Source organism: Salmo salar, chromosome 29, assembly GCF_965601325.2.
Source record: "Salmo salar chromosome 29, fSalSal1, whole genome shotgun sequence".
Classification (NCBI taxonomy): Eukaryota; Metazoa; Chordata; class Actinopteri; order Salmoniformes; family Salmonidae; genus Salmo; species Salmo salar.
Genome location: NC_138319.1, coordinates 10,848,916 through 10,870,000, shown reverse-complemented (window position 1 = coordinate 10,870,000; position 21,085 = coordinate 10,848,916). Strand labels below are relative to the sequence as shown.

Here is a 21,085-nt window from a genome sequence, read left to right as displayed (position 1 = left end):
TAGCTGCCTGCTCTGCCTAGTGCAGCTCCACTGGAATAGCAGGGAATCATAGACTTCGAAGAAATGTGTGTGAGACACTGCGCTGTGTGTGCTCACCCAGACCCGTCCACAAGAGGCATCCCAAACCACCAGCAACCCAGGGGATACTGAATCAGAGGTCTTCACGGGTCCACCGCAACTCAAAAACCCGAGACCCAACTCGAGCTCTGAACAGGTCCGAGTCCAAACGGGGCCTCGGATCTCTGCAACTACAGCTGATATACCTGAGTGGACCAGACCACAGCTCTGCATAAAGCCTATTGCTTTTAGGTTAATAAGGGGAAGTTGTTTACTTATATATTAAGCCTAGCCTACTATACATTAACCTGAAAAACTTAGCTGACAACGAATATATCAAATAGTCACACTGTTATCGGGTCAGTTCGTGTTTGTGTAGGAAATCGAGGGGTCCAGTTCTGCTTGGATCCAACTTTTTGGACCCGTGAAGAACTCTACAGAGAATCACTGGATGCCTTAATACCAAAACTGAACATCCTTTTACTCTGTAGGATCAGAAATGACATATCTGGGTACTGCAATGTACAGCACAATGGCTACATGCATCCCTGTAACATGTCCTTGGAGAAGCATAGCTTGGCAGTGTCTGTGTCCCAAATGGCACCCTAATTCCCTATTGAGTGCACTACTTTGGGGGTCAGGTCAAAAGCAATCCACAATATAGGGAACAGGGTGCCATTCGGGACACAGACACCGTGTTTCATCAAATAGAGAGGCAGTTCTCTGGGAGCTGAATGTCAATGTGCCATGGTGTGCTATTCCCTCCACTTCCCCAGGGCAGAGAAAGGCTGAGAGAACAGAGAGAGAGAAAGAGAAGAGAGAACGAGAGAAGAGAGAACGAGAGAAGAGAGAACGAGAGAACGAGAGAAAGAGAAGAGAGAACGAGAGAAAGAACGAGAGAACGAGAGAAAGAGAGAAGGGATAGGAGATGGTACAGAGAGAGGGGGAAAACAGGGAGTGAGGTAGAAAACAGTGAGTGAGGGAGAAAAAAGGAAAAGAAAGGGCGGGGCCACGCTGCAGAGAGACAGCGAGAGGGTGACGGGAGAATAAGGAAAGAGGAGAGGGACTACAGTAAATCTCACAAGGATAGAATAAAGAAGAGGATGCATAGGAAACGCGGAGAGCCACAGAGAGAGAGACTGATAAGAGAGGAGCTTCCTTCCAGCCCACCCATTAATCTGCAGCGGGTCAGCACAGCGGCAGAGATCATCCCACTGCCCATCACTCCCCTTCCTGACAGGACCATGTGGGATGGAGGGAGGGAGCCGACACCCATTCCACCACTCCCAGCCAGTCCACTTCTCAACCTCTGCCGCGCCAGATGCCAAGGGCCCTTATTAGTGTACCCTTCAGCCCCGGCCTTCAGCTCTGGCCGTGTCAGAGACAGAAAACAGAGAGGGAGCCGCTGGACTGGAGAGCCTCCCCCTGTAAAGCCGTCGCAAACTAAAACTTCTAAAGACACGGCAGCAGACGCATGGGAAACTGTTTGCTTCACGTTGTAGCTCGATCGTTCGTTTTCCCCTGACAGTGACTCCATCTTGTTGTCATTACCAAGAGGTGTCAGGCTGATAAGTCTCCAAAGAATAAATGACTGTCACCTGGGTTTTGTCAAGACAAGAGAACGGTTATATCGACGAGCACAGAGTGGCTCAATAGACAAGGCCTGCAAACAAGTAACCTCAATAATAACATAAGTTAAAATCATCCTTAAATCGTGATCAAACTTTTTTTCCTTGACAAAACCCGGGATCAAACCAATCAATAAGACTTTTTTCTTGTGATCCAAGTAAATAAATAACATTGGATGTGAATCTCAGGCTTGCATATAATTTTAGACAGAAATAAGTGTAATCCCCCCCCAAAACTACACCAGCTAGCTATAAAATAAACAGACAATTTCATCCAACAATTCAAACGCAGGCCCTCTCTCAGAGCTGATAATTTTGTCTGAAAGACAGAGGAGAAGAAGAAAATCCTGAACAGTGCGCTTTTCAAAATGCTCTGCTCAAGCCAATATGTTGCCATGGCGACAGACATTGTAAAGGAGGGGCTTTTCGCAAGACATTCTGACCTTAAAGGAAGGTACGTAAACATCACTTGCCAGAGCGAAGGCCTGGGAAAAATGTCTACATGTGCAGGGAGATTTGAAATAAATATCCAGGCTCCATTGTGGAGCACAAACAAAGAAGAGTATCTTAGTAACTAGCACAAGGCGGTTTGCCTCAATAAAACACACTTCTTTTTCATCACAGGCTTTAACCTAGTCCTTTAGATTGATGAGGAGCTTCTTTAAGCAACAGATGAAAACTGCTGGCCCATAGCTGGGTCAATCTCTGGGTCAGACTAAGTCTGTGTCCCAAATGGAACCCTATGCCCTATATAGTTGGGCCGGGACGATACCAGCATTATCACAGCCCTACTATATAGTGCACTAATTTTGAACGTAACCTAAGTCGGCGTGGTCCATCATACAAATATTAACCGACCATCATAACGCTATCTACTGGTGGTGCATACTAGGGCTTGTAATCGGTTCAGGGAACAGAACAATCACGTTTTTTGAGGAACAGAATCCGAACCGGGAACGAAAGTGATCTACATTGTTTCAGAACAGAACCGTTATTTTAAAAGCATGGGAAGCAGTTAATAACGTTATTTTACAATGCGCCTATGCAAAGCCCTCACTCTGTCACTCAGAAACGTATTCCAGTGTCTGCCTGCTAGCTGAAAACATTTGCCAGTGTTTGTGAGCGTGTGTGTAGGCAACCTGCCCCTCCAAAGCATGCAACCGACTGACATTACAAGCGTTACTCAGCAATTTTTAGGGAGAGATTTTTTATTAGAGAAGAATGGATTAACTTTTTGAACGCTAGTTACGGATGCTATAGTTCTCACGTTTCACATTGGGTTTATTAAGTACAAAAATACATGTTTTTAATTCTGGTGCTGCTCTGCGCACACTCAAGCTTGTTAGCTAGCTAGCTCTGGTCCAACGTTAAGCCGACTCTCGGAAGTTCAAAGACATTCAAAGCCATTCACAGCTAAAAGGGATCAAGGATTTGAATGAATTTACTTTTTGTAGCAGGTTTAGGAGAACTTAGGCAACAGGTTTGGAGAATTAACTTGGCAGATAAGGAGAATTTTGTTAAGGTTAGGGAAAGCGTTAGGGTTAACAAAAAATGAACTTGACAAAAGCTGGATCTCTTCTATACATGACCATATAAGCCGCTCCTCCGTAGGAAATATTCTGTGGTCCCAATTCAGGTAACGCATGTCATACTGTAACATGATGTCCAGCGCTACAAGCTAAATCTCCTCCCTTCACCAGGTCTCCCCACCTGAAACATTTCAGTCAAATCTCGCATCCTACACTTGTCTGATCATCTTGCATGTAAACAACTATAGCTTGCTTGCTCCATATTAAGATGCTCTATCCGCACTGATTGGGGAAGTAATTTAATGTTGAGCTAATGTCTTTTTTTCTCCTTCGATATCAGAGGTTTAAAAAGGAACAAAGCAACGATAAACCTGTACTTTTTTGGGTTCGAACTGGTTCAGGACTTTATTTTGCTGGTCGGAATAGTGGAACAAAACAATAAAAAAAAAGTTCTGTTTAGGGCTGTTGCAGTGACCGTATTACCGCCACACCGGAGGTCACTAGTCATGAAGGCAGTCAAATTCCACGTGACCGTTTAGTCACGGTAATTAGGCTTCTCCAAGCTTTGATGCTGCTGATGGTCATTAGTAGCCTACTAAACTTGGTACTCAGCACTCCATTGTCCTTCTAAGCACTCTGACACCAATGCAAACGAATCAAAGACTTAATGAGAGCCCATGAGCTCATGTTGCACAACATTTCTATAGGCTATGCAATCGCGCGAGAAAACAGAGTGATGGCCTCTACTAAAAAGAGGAAGATCCCATCAGCTTTCTATAGGCTAGGCCTACTATATTTATTTCTCAACTTTCCTAATTTTAAAACACATTGTTTATCTTTACAACAGGAGTATAGCCAACCTGGCTGGCATGAAAATGAACCATGGGAAAATCATCCTCCATTCGCTATTTAAGCCCATAGATGACATGTATTTTTCCCCGCTGCTCCTGCTTCGAGACAAGTGCATGAAAATGGTCCACTCTAAATCAAAACAAATTTCACACATATTATTTAGTGTATGTAAAGACAAGATTCAATCAAGAATAGTCTGATGGGTGACAATATTAGCCTATCACTTGTGAATTATATATTTAGTAGTGATACAAACCTTATCAAAAACATATAGGCCTATGGGCCCAGCATTTTTTCTAATCATAGTCGCACACCTCATGTAGCCTAGCCCATAGGCCTATATGTTTTGATAAAGATAACTAAAGTGGCCAAATATCTTTTTAAATTAAGCACATTAAGCAACTTTACAAGGGGTTTAGAGCCTAACTGGCATACATAAGCAGAGCGTGAGTTTCAAGTTTGGGGAAGAAAATGTTCACCATAAAAATGCACCTTCATAATAAAAGCACTACATGCATAATCGCATTTGCGGTCACTTTTGATAATGGTGTTTTCCGCTAATGGAACATTTGCGCTTATAGCCTACTACCATGTGCGCATTGCTGCGCTTATAATGTGAAGTAATGGCCTAATAGTTTATCATCATCATTTAAAGCGAAATGTTCTGTTCTGACAAAAAGTAAATGTGGACAGTTCTTCCAATATCTACCTCGAAATTGGATAAGGACGCGTCCAGTTGCATCCCCGATGTGTCCATCTTCACTTGCAGCCTGTGAGAAAGACCTGCTCACGTGATGGAGAACCATGTGAGTGAGAGGTGCTTAGGAGCACGCTCAACACAGTCTAAAATAAAACAGATTTATTGTGAAGGTGTAGGCTATATTACATGGATTTATTAGACTTTTTTTAAATGTAGGATGTTCCAAAGGTCTGCATCAGTTGCTTGTAGGTGTAGGAGCAAGGAGATGCTAAATGTGTTCATGTTAATTAACAGTCGTGAGACCGACAGTTATTTGCTTGACAATCACCGGCTGACGACATTTCGTGACCGCCACAGCCCTAGTTCTGTTCAGAATAAAAACGATTGGAAAATTATTTTGGTTCCAACCCCTAGTGCATACACAACAGTCCCCTTTCCCTCCACGCCAGAGGGATCATTGACCAAAAGATAATGTTGTCATATCTCCAAAAAACACACAAGAAAACCGTACAAAACGGGAATCATAGCCAAAATGTGAAGAGGGGGGAGGTTTGATTTAAAGCCTAAATGATCTGGCCCTAAAAGGTGACCCTTCATCACAAAATAGAGCTGGTCTAATATCTCTTTATAAGCGTGAGGTGATGACGGGTTGGCACACGGTCTGCAGCGTAAATGGCTTTCTTGAGCCAAAACGCTCAACTATAAGATGACATTTAAAAATATGCCACTTCTCTGCAAAGAATTTAAAAAGCATTTTGCAACCATTAGTAATTAATAATAGCAGGTAAGATTTGAGAAAGTCAGTCCGAGAGAGTAAGAGAGGTAATATGGTTAGTGTTGGGTATTTCATGTTGGTGAATAAAGTTAGTTCATACCCACATTTTGACGGTAAGTCAATCCGATTCATCCACAATTTAGACAATTTGAAAGACTGTTAAATCACCCGGGGAGCAGAACCTCTGAAGAGTGAGCTAATAAAAATAAAGCTGAGATTTCGATCTCGATTCAACTCGGAGAACTTTAGTGCCCTCATCAAAACTAAAACAAAGCCATGTGAAAAGCCTGACCAAAACCCGTTACCAGTTCAATTCATCGTTTACTTCATTTCCGCAGTCAAAGGGACTTTTCAGTGGCGTAACATTATGGCCACATAAACCCCTGAGATGTAATACTCAGTCTCTAATACTCTTATCGGGAGAGGGCTAATATCACATTATAAAAACTGAAATCCGGCTTTCATGTCATCCTGTGGTCGGTTTGTTGAGTGACTCAGCGGGGTGCTTTATTTGGTCAAATGAGAACAGTTGGGTCCCAGCCCTTTCCTCTGTTCACACACACACACACAATATACCTGGATGTGTAGCCAACATTAAGCAGTGCTTCCTCTCAGAAAACGTATGGACGATCAGTAGCAAGAAACAGTCATAGAAGTTCAAAATGAAAGAGTACAAAACTATAAAGTGGCAGAGGCCGGTGTGTTCCACTTCCTAGCCATCGTGGACTTTATGAGAAGAAATCCAACCGAAACAAATTAGCAGCCGGGCCCCAAACAAACGGGGCCGTAAACTACAGTAAGAGACAAATTTTTATGTAAGTTTGCCAGGAGGGACATAAACCAGAGGGGTTTCAAACTGTGACATAGAATAGAGGTGCATTAAAAGTAAATCTTCCCCCCCTCTTCTTGGGCTCTATTGTGCTGTCATGTTGTTCCGTCTTTATGGACTCGCAGAACACGGGCCTCTGCCTTTTTTCGGGGTAATTAATTAAAACGAGGAAGTTCGCGGAGCCTTACAACTCGATTATTAGGCTGTCCTTTTGAAGTTTTATTTTAGGGCGGAGGAGGCAGGCCGAATCAGGCCCTAAATCACAGGGGCCGATGTCGTGGTGTTGAACTGTTTGCAGTGTCTGGCTTATTGGAACGGCTTGTCAGGATGTGGCGGCCGCCGAAGACCAGATTGTCGCCGTTTCATGGTTAAATGAGGTTTTTGCGGCCGCAGTTACGGTCAACTGATGAGAGTCAGAGAAAGAGTAATGACCAGGCACCTGCTGCTGCCACTAGACATCCTCTCAAATCAGATAGACAGAGACAGACAGAATGTAAACAGGAATTGATAGAGATTCTTAAACAATGAAAGGCAGGCAAACAAAAGAATCTACTCTGCAACCTGCTCTGCTTATGCCAGTCAACTCAACAGCCATTGGTCATAATCAATAGGATTAATGACCGATGAAAATGGTGCAGTTTTGATAAGGCACAGTGGACAATTTCAAACAGTTGTGTGACAACAACGGAGAAATCAATCACAAAAGATCAGGAGTTCATTAATACTACAAGAGCATGTTAAAAGCAAAATACACAGGTTTTAGCAAGTTGTTAGCAACCGTGCATTTTGTACCTTTTTTGATCCAGCAAATCCCTCGGACTCCAGAAAGAAATAGGCAAAGGGCATCAGGACGAAGAGGCAGAGATTGGAGAAGAGCGACACCAGATTCCACAGGCCTGTATGGGCAACATTTTATCTACTTAACAATCAATCAATCGTTCAAGATTGTCACCAAGCCAAATACAACATGACAGAAATCACATCTTACAATAAAACACCACCTCCTCAGACCTCGGCTGCATCCTAAATGCCGCCCTATTCTCCACAGTGCATTACTTTTGACCAGGACCTATAAGGCTCTGGTCAAAAGTTGTGCACTATGTAGTGCAATAGATAGGGAATAGGGCGCCATTTAGGACACATATCGAGTCATGAGAAAGAGTTGCTTTGGATAGATAGAAAGCCCAGTCGCGTCCACTGGCCACAATCCATTCCTGCAGTCATCTGCTAAACCGTGGACTCTGATGACCCCTTGTGGCTGGAAATCAAATTGTTTTTACTACCCTGGTCTTGTGGAGCTGTGGGTGTGCAGACCTTTGTTCTAGGAAATAACTAAATCACACCTGTTTCAGCTAATGATATGTTAATGAATTGAGTCAGGTGTGTAGAATGTGGCACCCTGCAGGCCACCGGGACTGTGGTTGGTGGGTGACTATCGCCGTTGGGGTCACGTTTAAGGCAAACGTTGCAGTCATGCACAAATATAAATCAAGTCTTGACTAATGTAACTTTCTCTGATAGACCACCAGGTTCTGTCCAAAATGGCACCCTATTCCCTTTGAAGTGCACTTCTTTTGATGAGGGACCATAGGGCTCTGGTCAAATGTAGTGCACTTAACAGGGAATAGGGTGTCATGTAGGACACAACCCCACCAGTTTCTGTGGGAAACAGATCTTTGTTTACACAATGTATATAAGGAGCGATTCTGTTACGTTACATGTGGTTAAGTGAACGAAAAGCACTCAAAACAAGGAAGTCAATCCACATTAAACCTCTGCCCCAAATGGCACCTTATTCCCTACACAGTGCAATACTTTTGACCAGAACCCTATGGGCCCTGGTCAAAAGTAGTGTACTATATTGGGTGCCATTTGGGACGCAAACCAAAATAATAGGATGCAATGTGAATGACAGTACTGACCATGGATGAGGGAGCCATTGAGCCACTGAATGTAGTAGTTTCTGGGGAAGGAGAGCAGGATCTCATTGCTGATGATTGAGAAAGGCAGGAGGAGAACAGCCCCACCCGACATGGCCAGGGTGAAGGTGCACAGGTACAGTCTGTGGGGAGGAGCCACACACACACACAGAGGAATTAGTAAGAAAGTCTACAGTCTACAGTTTGCTGTATATATTTTCATATATACACTCATTGATTCTTGAAGAATACAACTCATGAGTTGTGTTTGTTTACAAACATTGGCATAAAAATATGTAAACAAACACTGTACAGCCTCAAAACATGGTTAAAACTATTTTAAAAAATGGTTTGTAATTAAGAATTCTAGCTTTAAGGAATTGTTAAATGACACGTATCGCAGTATTTATTCATATAAAAATGTCAGTGTCACAGCTCTACACATCACCATTCGAATACATACAATGGCGACATTCATGCAGCAGGCTATGAATCATTTGACAAAATTGTATTACTGAAGTATAACTGTAGGCCGGCCAACTGTCATTTAAGGATTAGTGTTAGATTACACGTCGCATTAATAGAGAATCTGCATGTATATACAGCGTGACAGGGATTAATAATAAGGGAATTAAGTTGTTTAGTGTCACAGGCAGCATCCCAAATGGCACCCTATTCCCTATATAGTGCACTACCTTTGACCAAAGCCCTATGAGCCCTGGTCAAAAGTAGGGCACAGCACTACATAGGGAATAGGGATGAATTTGGAACGCACAACAGTCGACAACTTAACTTAAATACTAGTGGTGCAGATGGCCACTTCAGTATCTATGAGCTAAATGTCAATATGACCCTCTCCACCCCAACAACCTGGCATCCCAGCAGAGCAGGGGCCTGGGCTGCAGCCTACGCGTGGAGGTTGCCAGATTCTGCTGCCCAGAGGACTACACCACACCATCTGCTCTGGTTCGCCGCGGGAAGCGGGCAAGGTCGCCACTTTGATATATGGCTGGAGACCGGAACCATTTACTTGGCTCAGCCGTTTCCCCTTGCAGTATCACCGTCAGCTGGACCAAAGACGACAAATGACAAAGTGGGCCGCAAACATATGGCCACGTAAAGGCCATTGTTATTGCTTTATTATCAGAGTTGTGTTAGGCACTGCGTGCAGTGGTGATGCAACGTGAGTGACAAGTCACATCAGCCATTCAAACCGAGACAGGCTACTCTGTTGTTTCTCCAAAACCTGACTGCCTGACCCTCAGCCGTCCCACGTATCTGATCTATTCCAACATTAGCACACCTGATTCATCAAATCAGGACTTGCTGATTAGTTGGCTAGTTGAATCAGGTGCTACTTGGGGGGAAAAAAATTGATTATGTGGAATGGCTGAGGGTTACGAGGATCGGTTCAGGAAGCACTGAGATACTAAAAGTAAAGCTTTTGCTCAACCGCTTTATTGAAAGTAGTTCCACTCACGATATTCTGTTGACGACAGCATCTTCATCCTCCTGGTCATCTGAGGGAGGGGAAACCACTTAGTCACAGCAGGTACAGCAAGTGAACCCTACAGAGACAACCAAGGGCCTCTTGGGACTACAAACCCCATGTTGCCTGGTTCAAATCCCAGATGGTACGACAATTAATGCATCAATGAAACTTAGGGAGTCCCTTTTTCCTACGATCCTAGTCTACAGGCCAGTACCAAACAGCTTAATATTCTCTATATAGTGCACTACTTTTGACCAGTGTCCACGGGGCCTATGTAGGGAATAGGGTGCCATTTGGGATAGTTTAGCCACTGTACTGGGTGCAGAGAAAAGAACAAACATAGAGTTTGTGGGCACAACAATCCCCAGAGGATCGTTGACGTGGTATAATATTAAAGGAGCTTTGAGAAACCAGGGCGACCTGGACATCCCACATTTGTCCAAGAACGACGGGTGTAGAACAGACTTCATGATGCCTCGTCGGAGTGATTCTTCTTTGATTCTACATATAGTCCAACTTGCAGTTAAGGCTGGCTATAGGACCATTTTTGTGCATGATTATGGACCATCAGTCTATACTATCAGCACACTTCAATGTGGGGTCTTTATTTTCATCGTATGGAACATAATATGGAAAGCCATATACGTTCATCTTGAGAGAATTGCTTCCCTTCCGAATGAATTTCAAAAGGGTGATTGCATTTGCTGGCCACTACTGGAAATGCATCAGGAAGTTTGATCAAATGTACATGCATTTTCACCAGTTCCGAGTCTCATAGTATAATATGCTGGGTTGGGGATATGTCTTTCTGTCAGTCAGACGCAGGTCAGCTCCTCATTACTCATTTACCATGAGGTGTGTCTAATGTACGTTACATAGTGGTATACAGTCCATATACAGTCTTGACACATGTGAGGGTCTATGTGCAAACACAGCATGGACAAAAGATTTAGCTTTTGGAAACAAATGGGACTGTGTGTGTGCAAGGTGTGCAACTATTAGCTTTGCAAGTATTACATCCATTTTTTTATTGATAGAAGTTGGAACCACCGCATGTTTTGTTATTTTAAGTACAATATTCACCATAAAAACAGAACATGACCACTAACCTGTTTTCCTCTTGTACCTGGTGATGATGCAATACGACACAATGTAGAGTACCGCAAACAGTAGGAAACAAATCTGAAGAGACAAACAAAAAACGATTATGAACACTTAGAAAACTGCTGCAGTGTACATACATGATCAATTTGACAATATCTGGCATGATGCTGACGTGAACGCGTAGCACAATTTGACACACTTATTAGCCTCGCCGACAGACACGGGCTCCATCCCAAATGGCTCCCTATTCCCTACTTAGTGCACTACTTTTGACCGGGGCCCATAAAGCTCCATTTCGGGAACCTGATATGGTGCTATGACATTTACTATACTAATATAATAAACAGGCGACACGTGGTCTATGACAGCAAGTGTGCTAGGATATGGATCATTGGCATCATGTACCGTATACATGGAGTTATTTCCTTAGGACAGCTATGATTGATGGAAGTTGGGATGGTTGCCTGGATGAATACCAGTCATGCATGTAGCCTTGATCAGGTTACAGACAGACCCCCCCCCCAAAGGCCTCTCTCAAGTCTAGGTAATTCACTCATACAGGGAACGAATAGCCTGGGTGGGAGGGTGCCGACACTGTTGCTGCCCATTATTCAACAGCACCTTGTCTTGTTTAATGAATACATGCCCAGTCTACGTCTCAGAGTAGGAGCGCTGATATCGGATCAGGTCCCCCTGTCCGTGTGATCTTATTCATGATGATCCAAAAGTTGAAACTGATTCTAGGTCAGTGCTCCTAGTCTGAGACACTTTATGAATCAGGTTACAGGCCACACCAAATCCAAAGCAAATTGTGTAAACAGAATAGTTGCATCTGATGTCGAAGGCAGATCTTACTTCACATATACTGTTCATGTAAAAAGGCCCTAAGAGTGGGTTAAACCATAAGTCATCATAGTTTGACACGAGATAAGCCAACAATTCCAATTTGAACTAACGCCACAAACTAGGCTAATTCATTAATTAGTCTACATGCAGCATGATCTGGAATTAGGCGTTCTAACAACGACTGAATTAATTTTTCAGAGTGCCATTCCCAAACCCTGGTCCTCAGAGACCCAGCATTGACAGAAATATCCCACATTCCCCTTCGGACAGTGGGACAGACAGCAACTAGGCCTAACGTTAGAATCATCCTCCGCAGCAGCAGCGGCACTATCAGCACTATCTCCCGTCATTACATTACACAACACGAGACGACAAGAGTCAGCAAGAGTGCAGGCAGACAAGACACATTCAACCTGTCTAAAGTACGCAAGGATGGCGCCAAAAAATAATACATATACACACATATATACACAGACACACACACACATATACACACACACACACACACACACACACACACACACACACACACACACACACACACACACACACACACACACATATATATATATATACAGTTGAAGTCAGAAGTTTACATACACCTTAGCCAAATATATTTAAACTCACTTTTTCACAGTTCCTGACATTTAATCCTAGTAAAAATTCCCTGTCTTAAGTCAACTAAGATCACCACTTTATTTAAAGAATGTGAAATGTCAGAATAATTGTAGAGAGAATGATTTATTTCAGCTTTTATTTCTTTCATCACATTCCCAGTGGGTCAGAAGTTTACATACACTCAATTAGTATTTGGTAGCATTGCCTTTAAATTGTTTAACTTGGGTCAAATGTTTTGGGTAGCCTTCCACAAGTTTCCCACAATAAATTGGGTGAATTATGGCCCATTCCTCCTGACAGAGCTGGTGGAACTGAGTCAGGTTTGTAGGCCTCCTTGCTCGCACATGCTTTTTCAGTTCTGCCCACAACTTTTCTATAGGATTGAGGTCAGGACTTTGTGATGGCCACTCCAATACCTTGACTTTGTTGTCCTTAAGCCATTTTGCCACAACTTTGGAAGTATGCTTGGGTCATTGTCCATTTGGAAGACCCATTTGCGACCAAGCTTAACTTCCTGACTGATGTCTTGAGATGTTGCTTCAACACATCCTAACGTTTCCTGCCTCATGATGCCATCTACTTTGTGAAGTGCACCAGTCCCTCCTGAAAGCAAAGCACCCCGACAACATGATGCTGCCATCCCTGTGCTTCACGGTTGGGATGGTGTTCTTAGACTTGCAAGCCTCCCCCTTTTCCTCCAAACATAACGATGGTCATTATGGCCAAACAGTTCTAATTTTGTTTTATCAGACCAGAGGACATTTCTCCAAAAAGTACAATCTTTGTCCCCATGTGCAGTTGCAAACCGTAGTCTGGCTTTTTTATGGCAGTTTTGGAGCACTGGCTTCTTCCTTGCTGAGCGGCCTTTCAGGTTTTGTCGATATAGGACTCGTTTTACTGTGGATATAGATACTTTTGTACCTGTTTCCTCCAGCATCTTCACAAGGTCCTTTGCGGTTGTTCTGGGATTGATTTGCACTTTTCGCAACAAAGCACATTCATCTCTAGGAGACAGAACGCGTCTTCTTCCTGAGCGGTATGACGGCTGCGTGGTCCCATGGTGTTTATACTTGCGTACTATTGTTTGTACAGACGAACGTGGTACCTTCAGGCATTTGGAAATTGTTCCCAAGGATGAATCAGACTTTTGGAGGTCTACAATTTTTTTCTGAGGTCTTGGCTGATTTCTTTTGATTTTCCCATGATGTCAAGCAAAGAGGCACTGAGTTTGAAGGTAGGCCTTGAAATACATCCACAGGTACACCTCCAATTGACTCAAATGATGTCAATTAGCCTATCAGAAGATTCTAAAGCCATGACATCATTTTCTGGAATTTTCAAAGCTGTTTAAAGGCACAGTCAACTTAGTGTATGTAAACTTCTGACCCACTGGAATTGTGATACAGTGAATTATCGGTCTGTAAACAATTGTTGGAAAAATGTGTAGATGTCCTAAACGACTTGCCAAAACTATAGTTGGTTAACAAGATATTTGTGGAGCGGTTGAAAAACAAGTTTTAATGACTCCAACCTAAGTGTATGTAATCTTCCGACTTCAACTGTAAATTTGCACACAAAAAACTGGCGGTTTACAGATTAACGGTTAACAATCCTAGTCCCTGACAATTCACAGCCCTATAATTTATAAATAATGCAAGAAACTTCAACGGGTAAGTTCTCTGAACGTGGGGGGAAAAAAACAAATCAGATTCATAGCATTACATAGGATGAAGATGGTATACTCCAAGCCGCAGCTCCATAGATGGCAGCATGCGTGCAAAACTGAAAGCGCGAACCACCGCTTTTAATTATGGCAAGGTGACCGGAAACATGACCGAATACAAACAGTGTAGCTATTCCCTTCGCAAGACAATCAATCAAGCTAAGCATCACTATAGAGACAAAGTAGAGTCGCAATTCAACGGCTCAAAACGGGAGACATGTGGCAGGATCTACAGTCAATCACGGATTACAAAAAGAAACCCAGCCCCGTCGCAGACACCGTCATCTTGCTCCCAGACAAATTAAACAACTGCTTTGCTCGCTTTGAGGACAAAACAGTGCCACTGACACGGTCCGCTACCTGTGGGCTCTCCTTCACTGTGGCCAACGTGAGTAAAACATTTAAACGTGTTAACCCTCGCAAGGCCAAGATGGCATCCCTAGCCACATCCTCAGAGCATGTGCAGACCAGCTGGCTGGTGTGTTTACGGACATATAAAATCAATCCCTATCCCAGTCTGCTGTGCCCACATGCTTCAAGAGGGCCACCATTGTTCCTGTCCCAAGAAAGCGAAGGTACCTGAGCTAAACAACTATCGCCCCGCAGCACTCACTTCTGTCACAATGATGTGCTTTGAGAGACTATTAAAGGATCATCTCACCTCCACCCTCCCTGATACCCTAGACCCACTCCAATTTGCCTACCACCCCAATAGGCCCACAGACGACGCAATCGCAATGACACTGCCCAATCCCATCTGGACAAGTGGAATACCTATGTAAGAATGCTGTTCATTGACTACAGCTCAGCATTTAACACCACCCCGCTGATCCTCAACACTGGGGCCCCACAAGGGTGCGTTCTCAGCCCTCTCCTGTACTCCCTCTTCACCCATGACTAGGTGGCCATGCACGCCTCCAACTTAATCATCAAGTTTGCAGACGACACTACAGTGGTAGGCTTGATTACCAACAACGACGAGACGGCCTACAGGGATGAGGTGAGTGCCCTCAGAGTGTGATGTCAGTTAAATAACCTCACACTCAACGTCAACAAAACAAAGGAGATGATCGTGGACTTCAGGAAAGAGCAGAGGGAGCACCCCCCTATCCACATTGACGGGACAGTAGTGAAGGTGGAAAGTTTTAAGTTCCTCGGCGTACACATCACGGACAAACTGAAATGGCCCGCAACCGTAAAGCTCTCCAGAGGGTAGTGAGGTCTGCACAACGCATCACCGGGGGCTAACTACCTGCCCTCCAGGACACCTACATCACCCGATATCACAGGAAGGCCAAAAAGATCATCAAGGACAACAACCACCCGAGCCACTGCCTGTTCACCCCACTACTATCCAGAAGGCGAGGTCAGTACTAGAGGTCGACCGATTAATTGGAATGGCCGATTAATTAGGGCCGATTTTAAGATTTCATAACAATCGGTAATCGGTATTTTTGGCCACCGATTTTATTATTTTATACATTTTATTTTTTTTAAAACTTTTTTTTATATAATATTTTTTTACTAGGCAAGTCAGTTAAGAACAAATTCTTATTTTCAATGACGGCCTAGGAACGGTGGGTTAACTGCCTTGTTCAGCGGCAGAACGACAGATTTTTACCTTGTCAGCTTGGGGATTCAATCTTGCAACCTTACGGTTAACTAGTCCAATGCTCTAACCACCTGCTTTACATTGCACTCCACGAGGAGCCTGCCTGTTACGCGAATGCAGTAAGAAGCCAAGGTAAGTTGCTAGCTAGCATTAAACTTATCTTATAAAAAACAATCAATCAATCAATCAATCATAATCACTAGTTAACTACACATGGTTGATGATATTACTAGTTTATCTAGCCTGTCCTGCGTTGCATATAGTCGATGCAGTGCGCATTCGCGAAAAACAAGTGTCGTTGCTCCAACATGTACCTAACCATAAACATCAATGTCTTTCTTAAAATCAATACACAAGTATATATTTTTAAACATACATATTTAGTTAATATTGCCTGCTAACATGAATTTCTTTTAACTAGGGAAAATGTGTCACTTCTCTTGCAAACAGAGTCAGGTTATATGCAGCAGTTTGGGCCGCCTGGCTCGTTGCGAACTGTGTGAATACTATTTCTTCCTAACAAAGACAGCCAACTTCGCCAAACGGGGGATGATTTAACAAAAGCGCATTTGCGAAAAAAGCACAATCATTACACGACTGTACCTAACCATAAACATCAATGCCTTTCTTAAAATCAATACATAGAAGTATATATTTTTAAACCTGCATATTTAGCTAAAAGGAATCCAGGTTAGCAGGGAATATTAACCAGGTGAAATTGTGTCAGTTCTCTTACGTTCATTGCACGCAGAGTCAGGTTATATGCAGCAGTTTGGGCCGCCTGACTCGTTGCGAACTAATTTTCCAGAATTTTACGTAATTATGACATAACATTGTGCCATGTAACAGGAATATTTGGACTTAGGGATGCCACCCGTTAGATAAAATACGGAACGGTTCCGTATTTCACTGAAAAAATAAACGTTTTGTTTTCGAGATGATAGTTTCCGGATTCGATCATATTAATGACCTAAGGCTCGTATTTCTGTGTGTTTATTATATTATAATTAAGTCTATGATTTGATATTTGATAGAGCAGTCTGACTGAGCGGTGGTAGGCACCAGCAGGCTCGTAAGCATTCATTCAAACAGCACTTTTGTGCGTTTTGCCAGCAGCCCTTCGCAATTCTTCAAGCATTGCGCTGTTTATGACTTCAAGCCTGTCAACTCCCAAGATTAGGCTGGTGTAACCGATGTGAAATCGCTAGCTAGTTAGCCGGGTGCGCACTAATAGCGTTTCAAACGTCACTCGCTCTGAGACTTGGAGTAGTTGTTCCCCTTGCTCTGCATGGGTAATGCTGTTTCGAGGGTGGCTGTTGTCCTGGTTTGAGGAGAGGGACGGAAGCTATACTGTTACACTGGCGATACTAAAGTTCCTATAAGAACATCCAATAGTCAAAGGTATATGAAATACAAATCGTATAGAGAGAAATAGTCCTATAATTCCTATAATAACTACAACCTAAAACTTCTTACCTGGGAATATTGAAGACTCATGTTAAAAGGAACCACCAGCTTTCATATGTTCTCATGTTCTGAGCAAGGAACTTAAACGTTAGCTTTTTTACATGGCACATATTGCACTTTTACTTTCTTCTCCAACAATTTGTTTTTGCATTATTTAAACCAAATTGAACATGTTTCATTATTTATTTGAGGCTAAATTGATAGTATTTATGTATTATATTAAGTTAAAATAAGTGTTCATTCAGTATTGTTGTAATTGTCATTATTACAAAAAATAAATAAAATCGGCAGATTAATCGGTATCGGCTTTTTTCGTCCTCCAATGATCGGTATCGGCTTTGAAAAATCATAATCGGTCGACCTCTAGTCAGTACAGGTGCATCAAAGCTGGGACCGAGAGACTGAAAAACAGCTTCTATCTCAAGGCCATCAGACTGTTAAACAGCCATCACTAACATTGAGTGGCTGCTGCCAACATACTGACTCAAATCTCTAGCCACTTTAATAATTAATAATTGGATGTAATAAATGTATCACTAGTCACTTTAAACAATGCCGCTTTATATAATTATTACATACCCTACATTCCTCATCTCATATGTATATAGTGTACTCTATTCCATCTACTGCATCTTGCCTATGCCGCACGGCCATCGCTCATCCATATATTCATTTGTACATGATCTTATTCATCCCTTTACACTTGTGTGTATAAGGTTGTTGTTGTGAAATTGTTAGATTACTTGTTAGATATTACTGCACTGTCGGAACTAGAAGCACAAGCATTTCACTACAGTCATGTTAACATCTGCTAACCATGTGTATGTGACCAATTAAATGTGATTTGATAGTACTTGTCAGACAGAGAACTTACAGTTTACTGTATACTGATAGTTGGGGTGGGATTGGCGTGGGGTATATGGGTTCCGTGAGTGGCTTTGACAATTTTATTGGATTCTTCACGTTTTACTCAACAGTAAAAAGAAGTTGGGTTCAAATCAGATGTTGGGTACTATATTTATTGAATATTATGTTTATCCTAAAAATGTAAAGGGCCTATTTGGGTACAATCAATTAGCTTAATTTCTACAGAAATGAAATGTTAACAATGTTGCAGGAATACTAATCTGTTTCTAACTACAGAATCGATTTCAGAACCATCTGAGATGGTGGGTGTCATGGCTTGCTGAAATGACATGGAATGACTCTGAAGGTAGGGGGGCATTGGAGTGCCATCCTGCAGTTCATGTCATTATTACTTCACACATATCAATAACAAGCTCTGGCCTGTCTGGTGCAAGAAACCCTATACACCCTGGTTTAGCTGCAAATACACTTTAAAATCATATACACTTGAAAGTCAAACGTGTGACGCCAGTGACAAAAGTAGGCTAAACAAGTTATAATTAGGACAGCGTTTCCGAAACTCGGTCCTGGGGACCCCAATGGGTTCCCGTTTTTTGTTGTTGTTGCCCCTAACACTACACAGCTGATTCACATAACCAACGCTTGATGATTAGTTGATTACTTGCATCAGCAGTGTAGTGCTAGGGCAACAACAAATATTTTGCATCTCCTGGGGTCCGCAGGACCGAGTTTGGGAAACCAAGTATTAACACATCCATAAGACAGCATAGACAAGCAGTTTCAGTTTTACATAGTTAGAATATGAGACAGATGAGAGCTTGAGTTGAACAACAACCTTACGCCCAAGAGAGCAACATGTAAGAGGCAGCTCTATCAGAAGCAGTTTAGTGTGTTTAACTGTTAATGTCCTAGCTCTTAGCAAGCAAGATAATAATCCTAATGGATTAAGGCAAGCAATGTGGAAAGCTAATTGGGTAGCCGCTACCATCATATTGAACAATGACTAGTTATTTAACTAGTTAACTTACTTACCCTCCATCGATAAGAGACAATACTGTGCAGCTGTATTCATCGACCTGGCCAAGGCTTTCGACTCTGTCAATCACCACATTCTTATTGGAGGACTCAACAGCCTTGGTTTCTCAAATGACTTCCTCACCTGGTTCACCAACTACTTCTCAGATAGAGTTCAGTGTGTCAAATTGGAGGGCCTGTTGTCTGGACCTCTGGCAGTCTCTATGGGGGTGCCACAGGGTTCAATCCTCAGGCCGACTCTTTTCTCTGTATACATCAATGATGTCGCTCTTGCTGCTGGTGATTCTCTGATCCACATCTATGCAGACGATACCACTCTGTATACTCTGGCCCTTCTTTGGACACTGTGTTAACTAACCTCCAGATGAGCTTCAATGCCATACAACTCTCCTTGCATGGCCTCCAACCACTCTTAAATGCAAGTAAATCTAAATGGATACTCTTCAACCGATCGCTACCAGCACCTGTCCTGACTTAGGTATTTGTAGATGTCCACATATTCTAAGTGTCTGGTTAGACTGTAAACTCTCCTTCCAGACTTACATTAAGTCTCTCCAATCCAAAATTAAATCTAGAATCGGCTTCCTATTTTGCAACAAAGCATCCTTCACTCATGCTGTCAAACATACCCTCGTAAAACTAACCATCCTACCGATCCTTGACTTCGGAGATGTCATTTACAAAATAGCCTCCAACACTCTACTCAGCAAATTGGATGCAGTCTATCACAGAGCCATCCGTTTTGTCACCAAAGCCCCATATACTACCCACCACTGCGACCTGTACGCTCTCGTTGTCTGGCCCTCGCTTCATATTCGTCGCCAAACCCACTGGCTCCAGGTCATCTACAAGTCTTTGCTAGGTAAAGCCCCGCCTTATCTCAGTTCACTGGTCACCATAGCAGCACCCACCCGTAGCACACGCTCCAGCAGGTATATTTCACTGGTCTCCCCCAAAGCCAATTCCTGCTTTGGCACCCTTTCCTTCCAGTTCTCTGCTGCCAATGACTGGAACAAATTGCAAAAATCACTTAAGCTGGAGACTCATATCTCCCTCACTAACTTTAAGCACCAGCTGTCTGAGTAGCTCACAGATCACTGCACCTGTACATAGCCCATCTGTAAATAGCCCATCCAACTACCGCAGCCCCATACTGTTATTTATTTTATTTGCTCCTTTGCACCCCAATATCTCTACTTGCACATTCATCTTCTGCACATCTATCACGCCAGTGTTTAATTGCTAAATTGTCATTATTTTGCCACTGTGACCCATTTTATTTCCTTACCTCTATTATCTTACCTCATTTGCACACACTGTCTATAGACTTTTTTTCTATTGTGTTATTGACTGTATGTTTTGTCTATTCCATGTGTAACTCTGTGTTGTTGTTTGTGTCGCACTGCTTTGCTTTATCTTGGCCAGGTCGCAGTTGTAAATGAGAACTTTTTCTCAACTAGCCTACCTGGTTAAATAAAAGTGAAATAAAACAAAAATAAATTAAAAAAACTTGGAGATTTAACGTGGCTAACCATCGTTGTGGAGCTAAAATAAAAGCAGGCTAACTAGCTAGCTAGTTAACTACTATTATACATTTTGAACGCATAGTCAACCGTTTACATTGTGGGTAACCTTAGACTATTAGCACTGGTAGGTAGTTATGTGCAACTTGCTATCTAACAAGCCAACGTTAGCTTAGCTAGTTTTGACCTGTCAGCTGTAAGCAGCATCGCCACATATCAAACGTTAGCAAGCTAGCGAGACGAACTTACAATGTATTCTCGAACTTGGCTGTGGAAATTCTGTTCTCTGATAGTAACATCGTCTTCTTCCATTCTTCATATTGCAAATGCAAGTAAATTGCCTCACTACACACCAGTCGTACAACTGACGTCCATAAAACCTGTCTATGGTCAAAAGAAAAACAGCTCAGATAACAGCCAAAGCTCACTGTTGCCGTTCCAACGAAGTCCGCTCATTTTCCACCGCCCAAAAAACGCCCCAAAATAAATTACATCATCATTCCTCGACT

The 21,085-nt window shown here is 42.7% G+C and overlaps 1 protein-coding gene across 2 annotated transcripts in view; it reads right to left on the bottom strand.

Moving 5' to 3' along the window:
• Positions 1 to 21,066, bottom strand: part of lmbr1 (limb development membrane protein 1) — a 68,552-nt gene extending 47,486 nt beyond the window's left edge. Inside the window, exons 1-5 of one of the 2 annotated variants that reach the window (XM_014180666.3) lie at positions 20,826 to 21,065; positions 10,891 to 10,963; positions 9,770 to 9,809; positions 8,293 to 8,432; positions 7,163 to 7,266 (exon numbers count right to left, since the gene is read on the bottom strand). In XM_014180666.3, the coding sequence (XP_014036141.1) occupies positions 7,163 to 7,266; positions 8,293 to 8,432; positions 9,770 to 9,809; positions 10,891 to 10,963; positions 20,826 to 20,888 (420 nt within the window). In that variant the 5' untranslated portion in view covers positions 20,889 to 21,065. Of the gene's footprint in view, positions 1 to 7,162; positions 7,267 to 8,292; positions 8,433 to 9,769; positions 9,810 to 10,890; positions 10,964 to 20,825 lie in introns of both variants that reach the window. The other variant, XM_014180667.3, reaches the window with a different exon arrangement.
• Between the last annotated feature and the right edge of the window lie 19 nt (positions 21,067 to 21,085).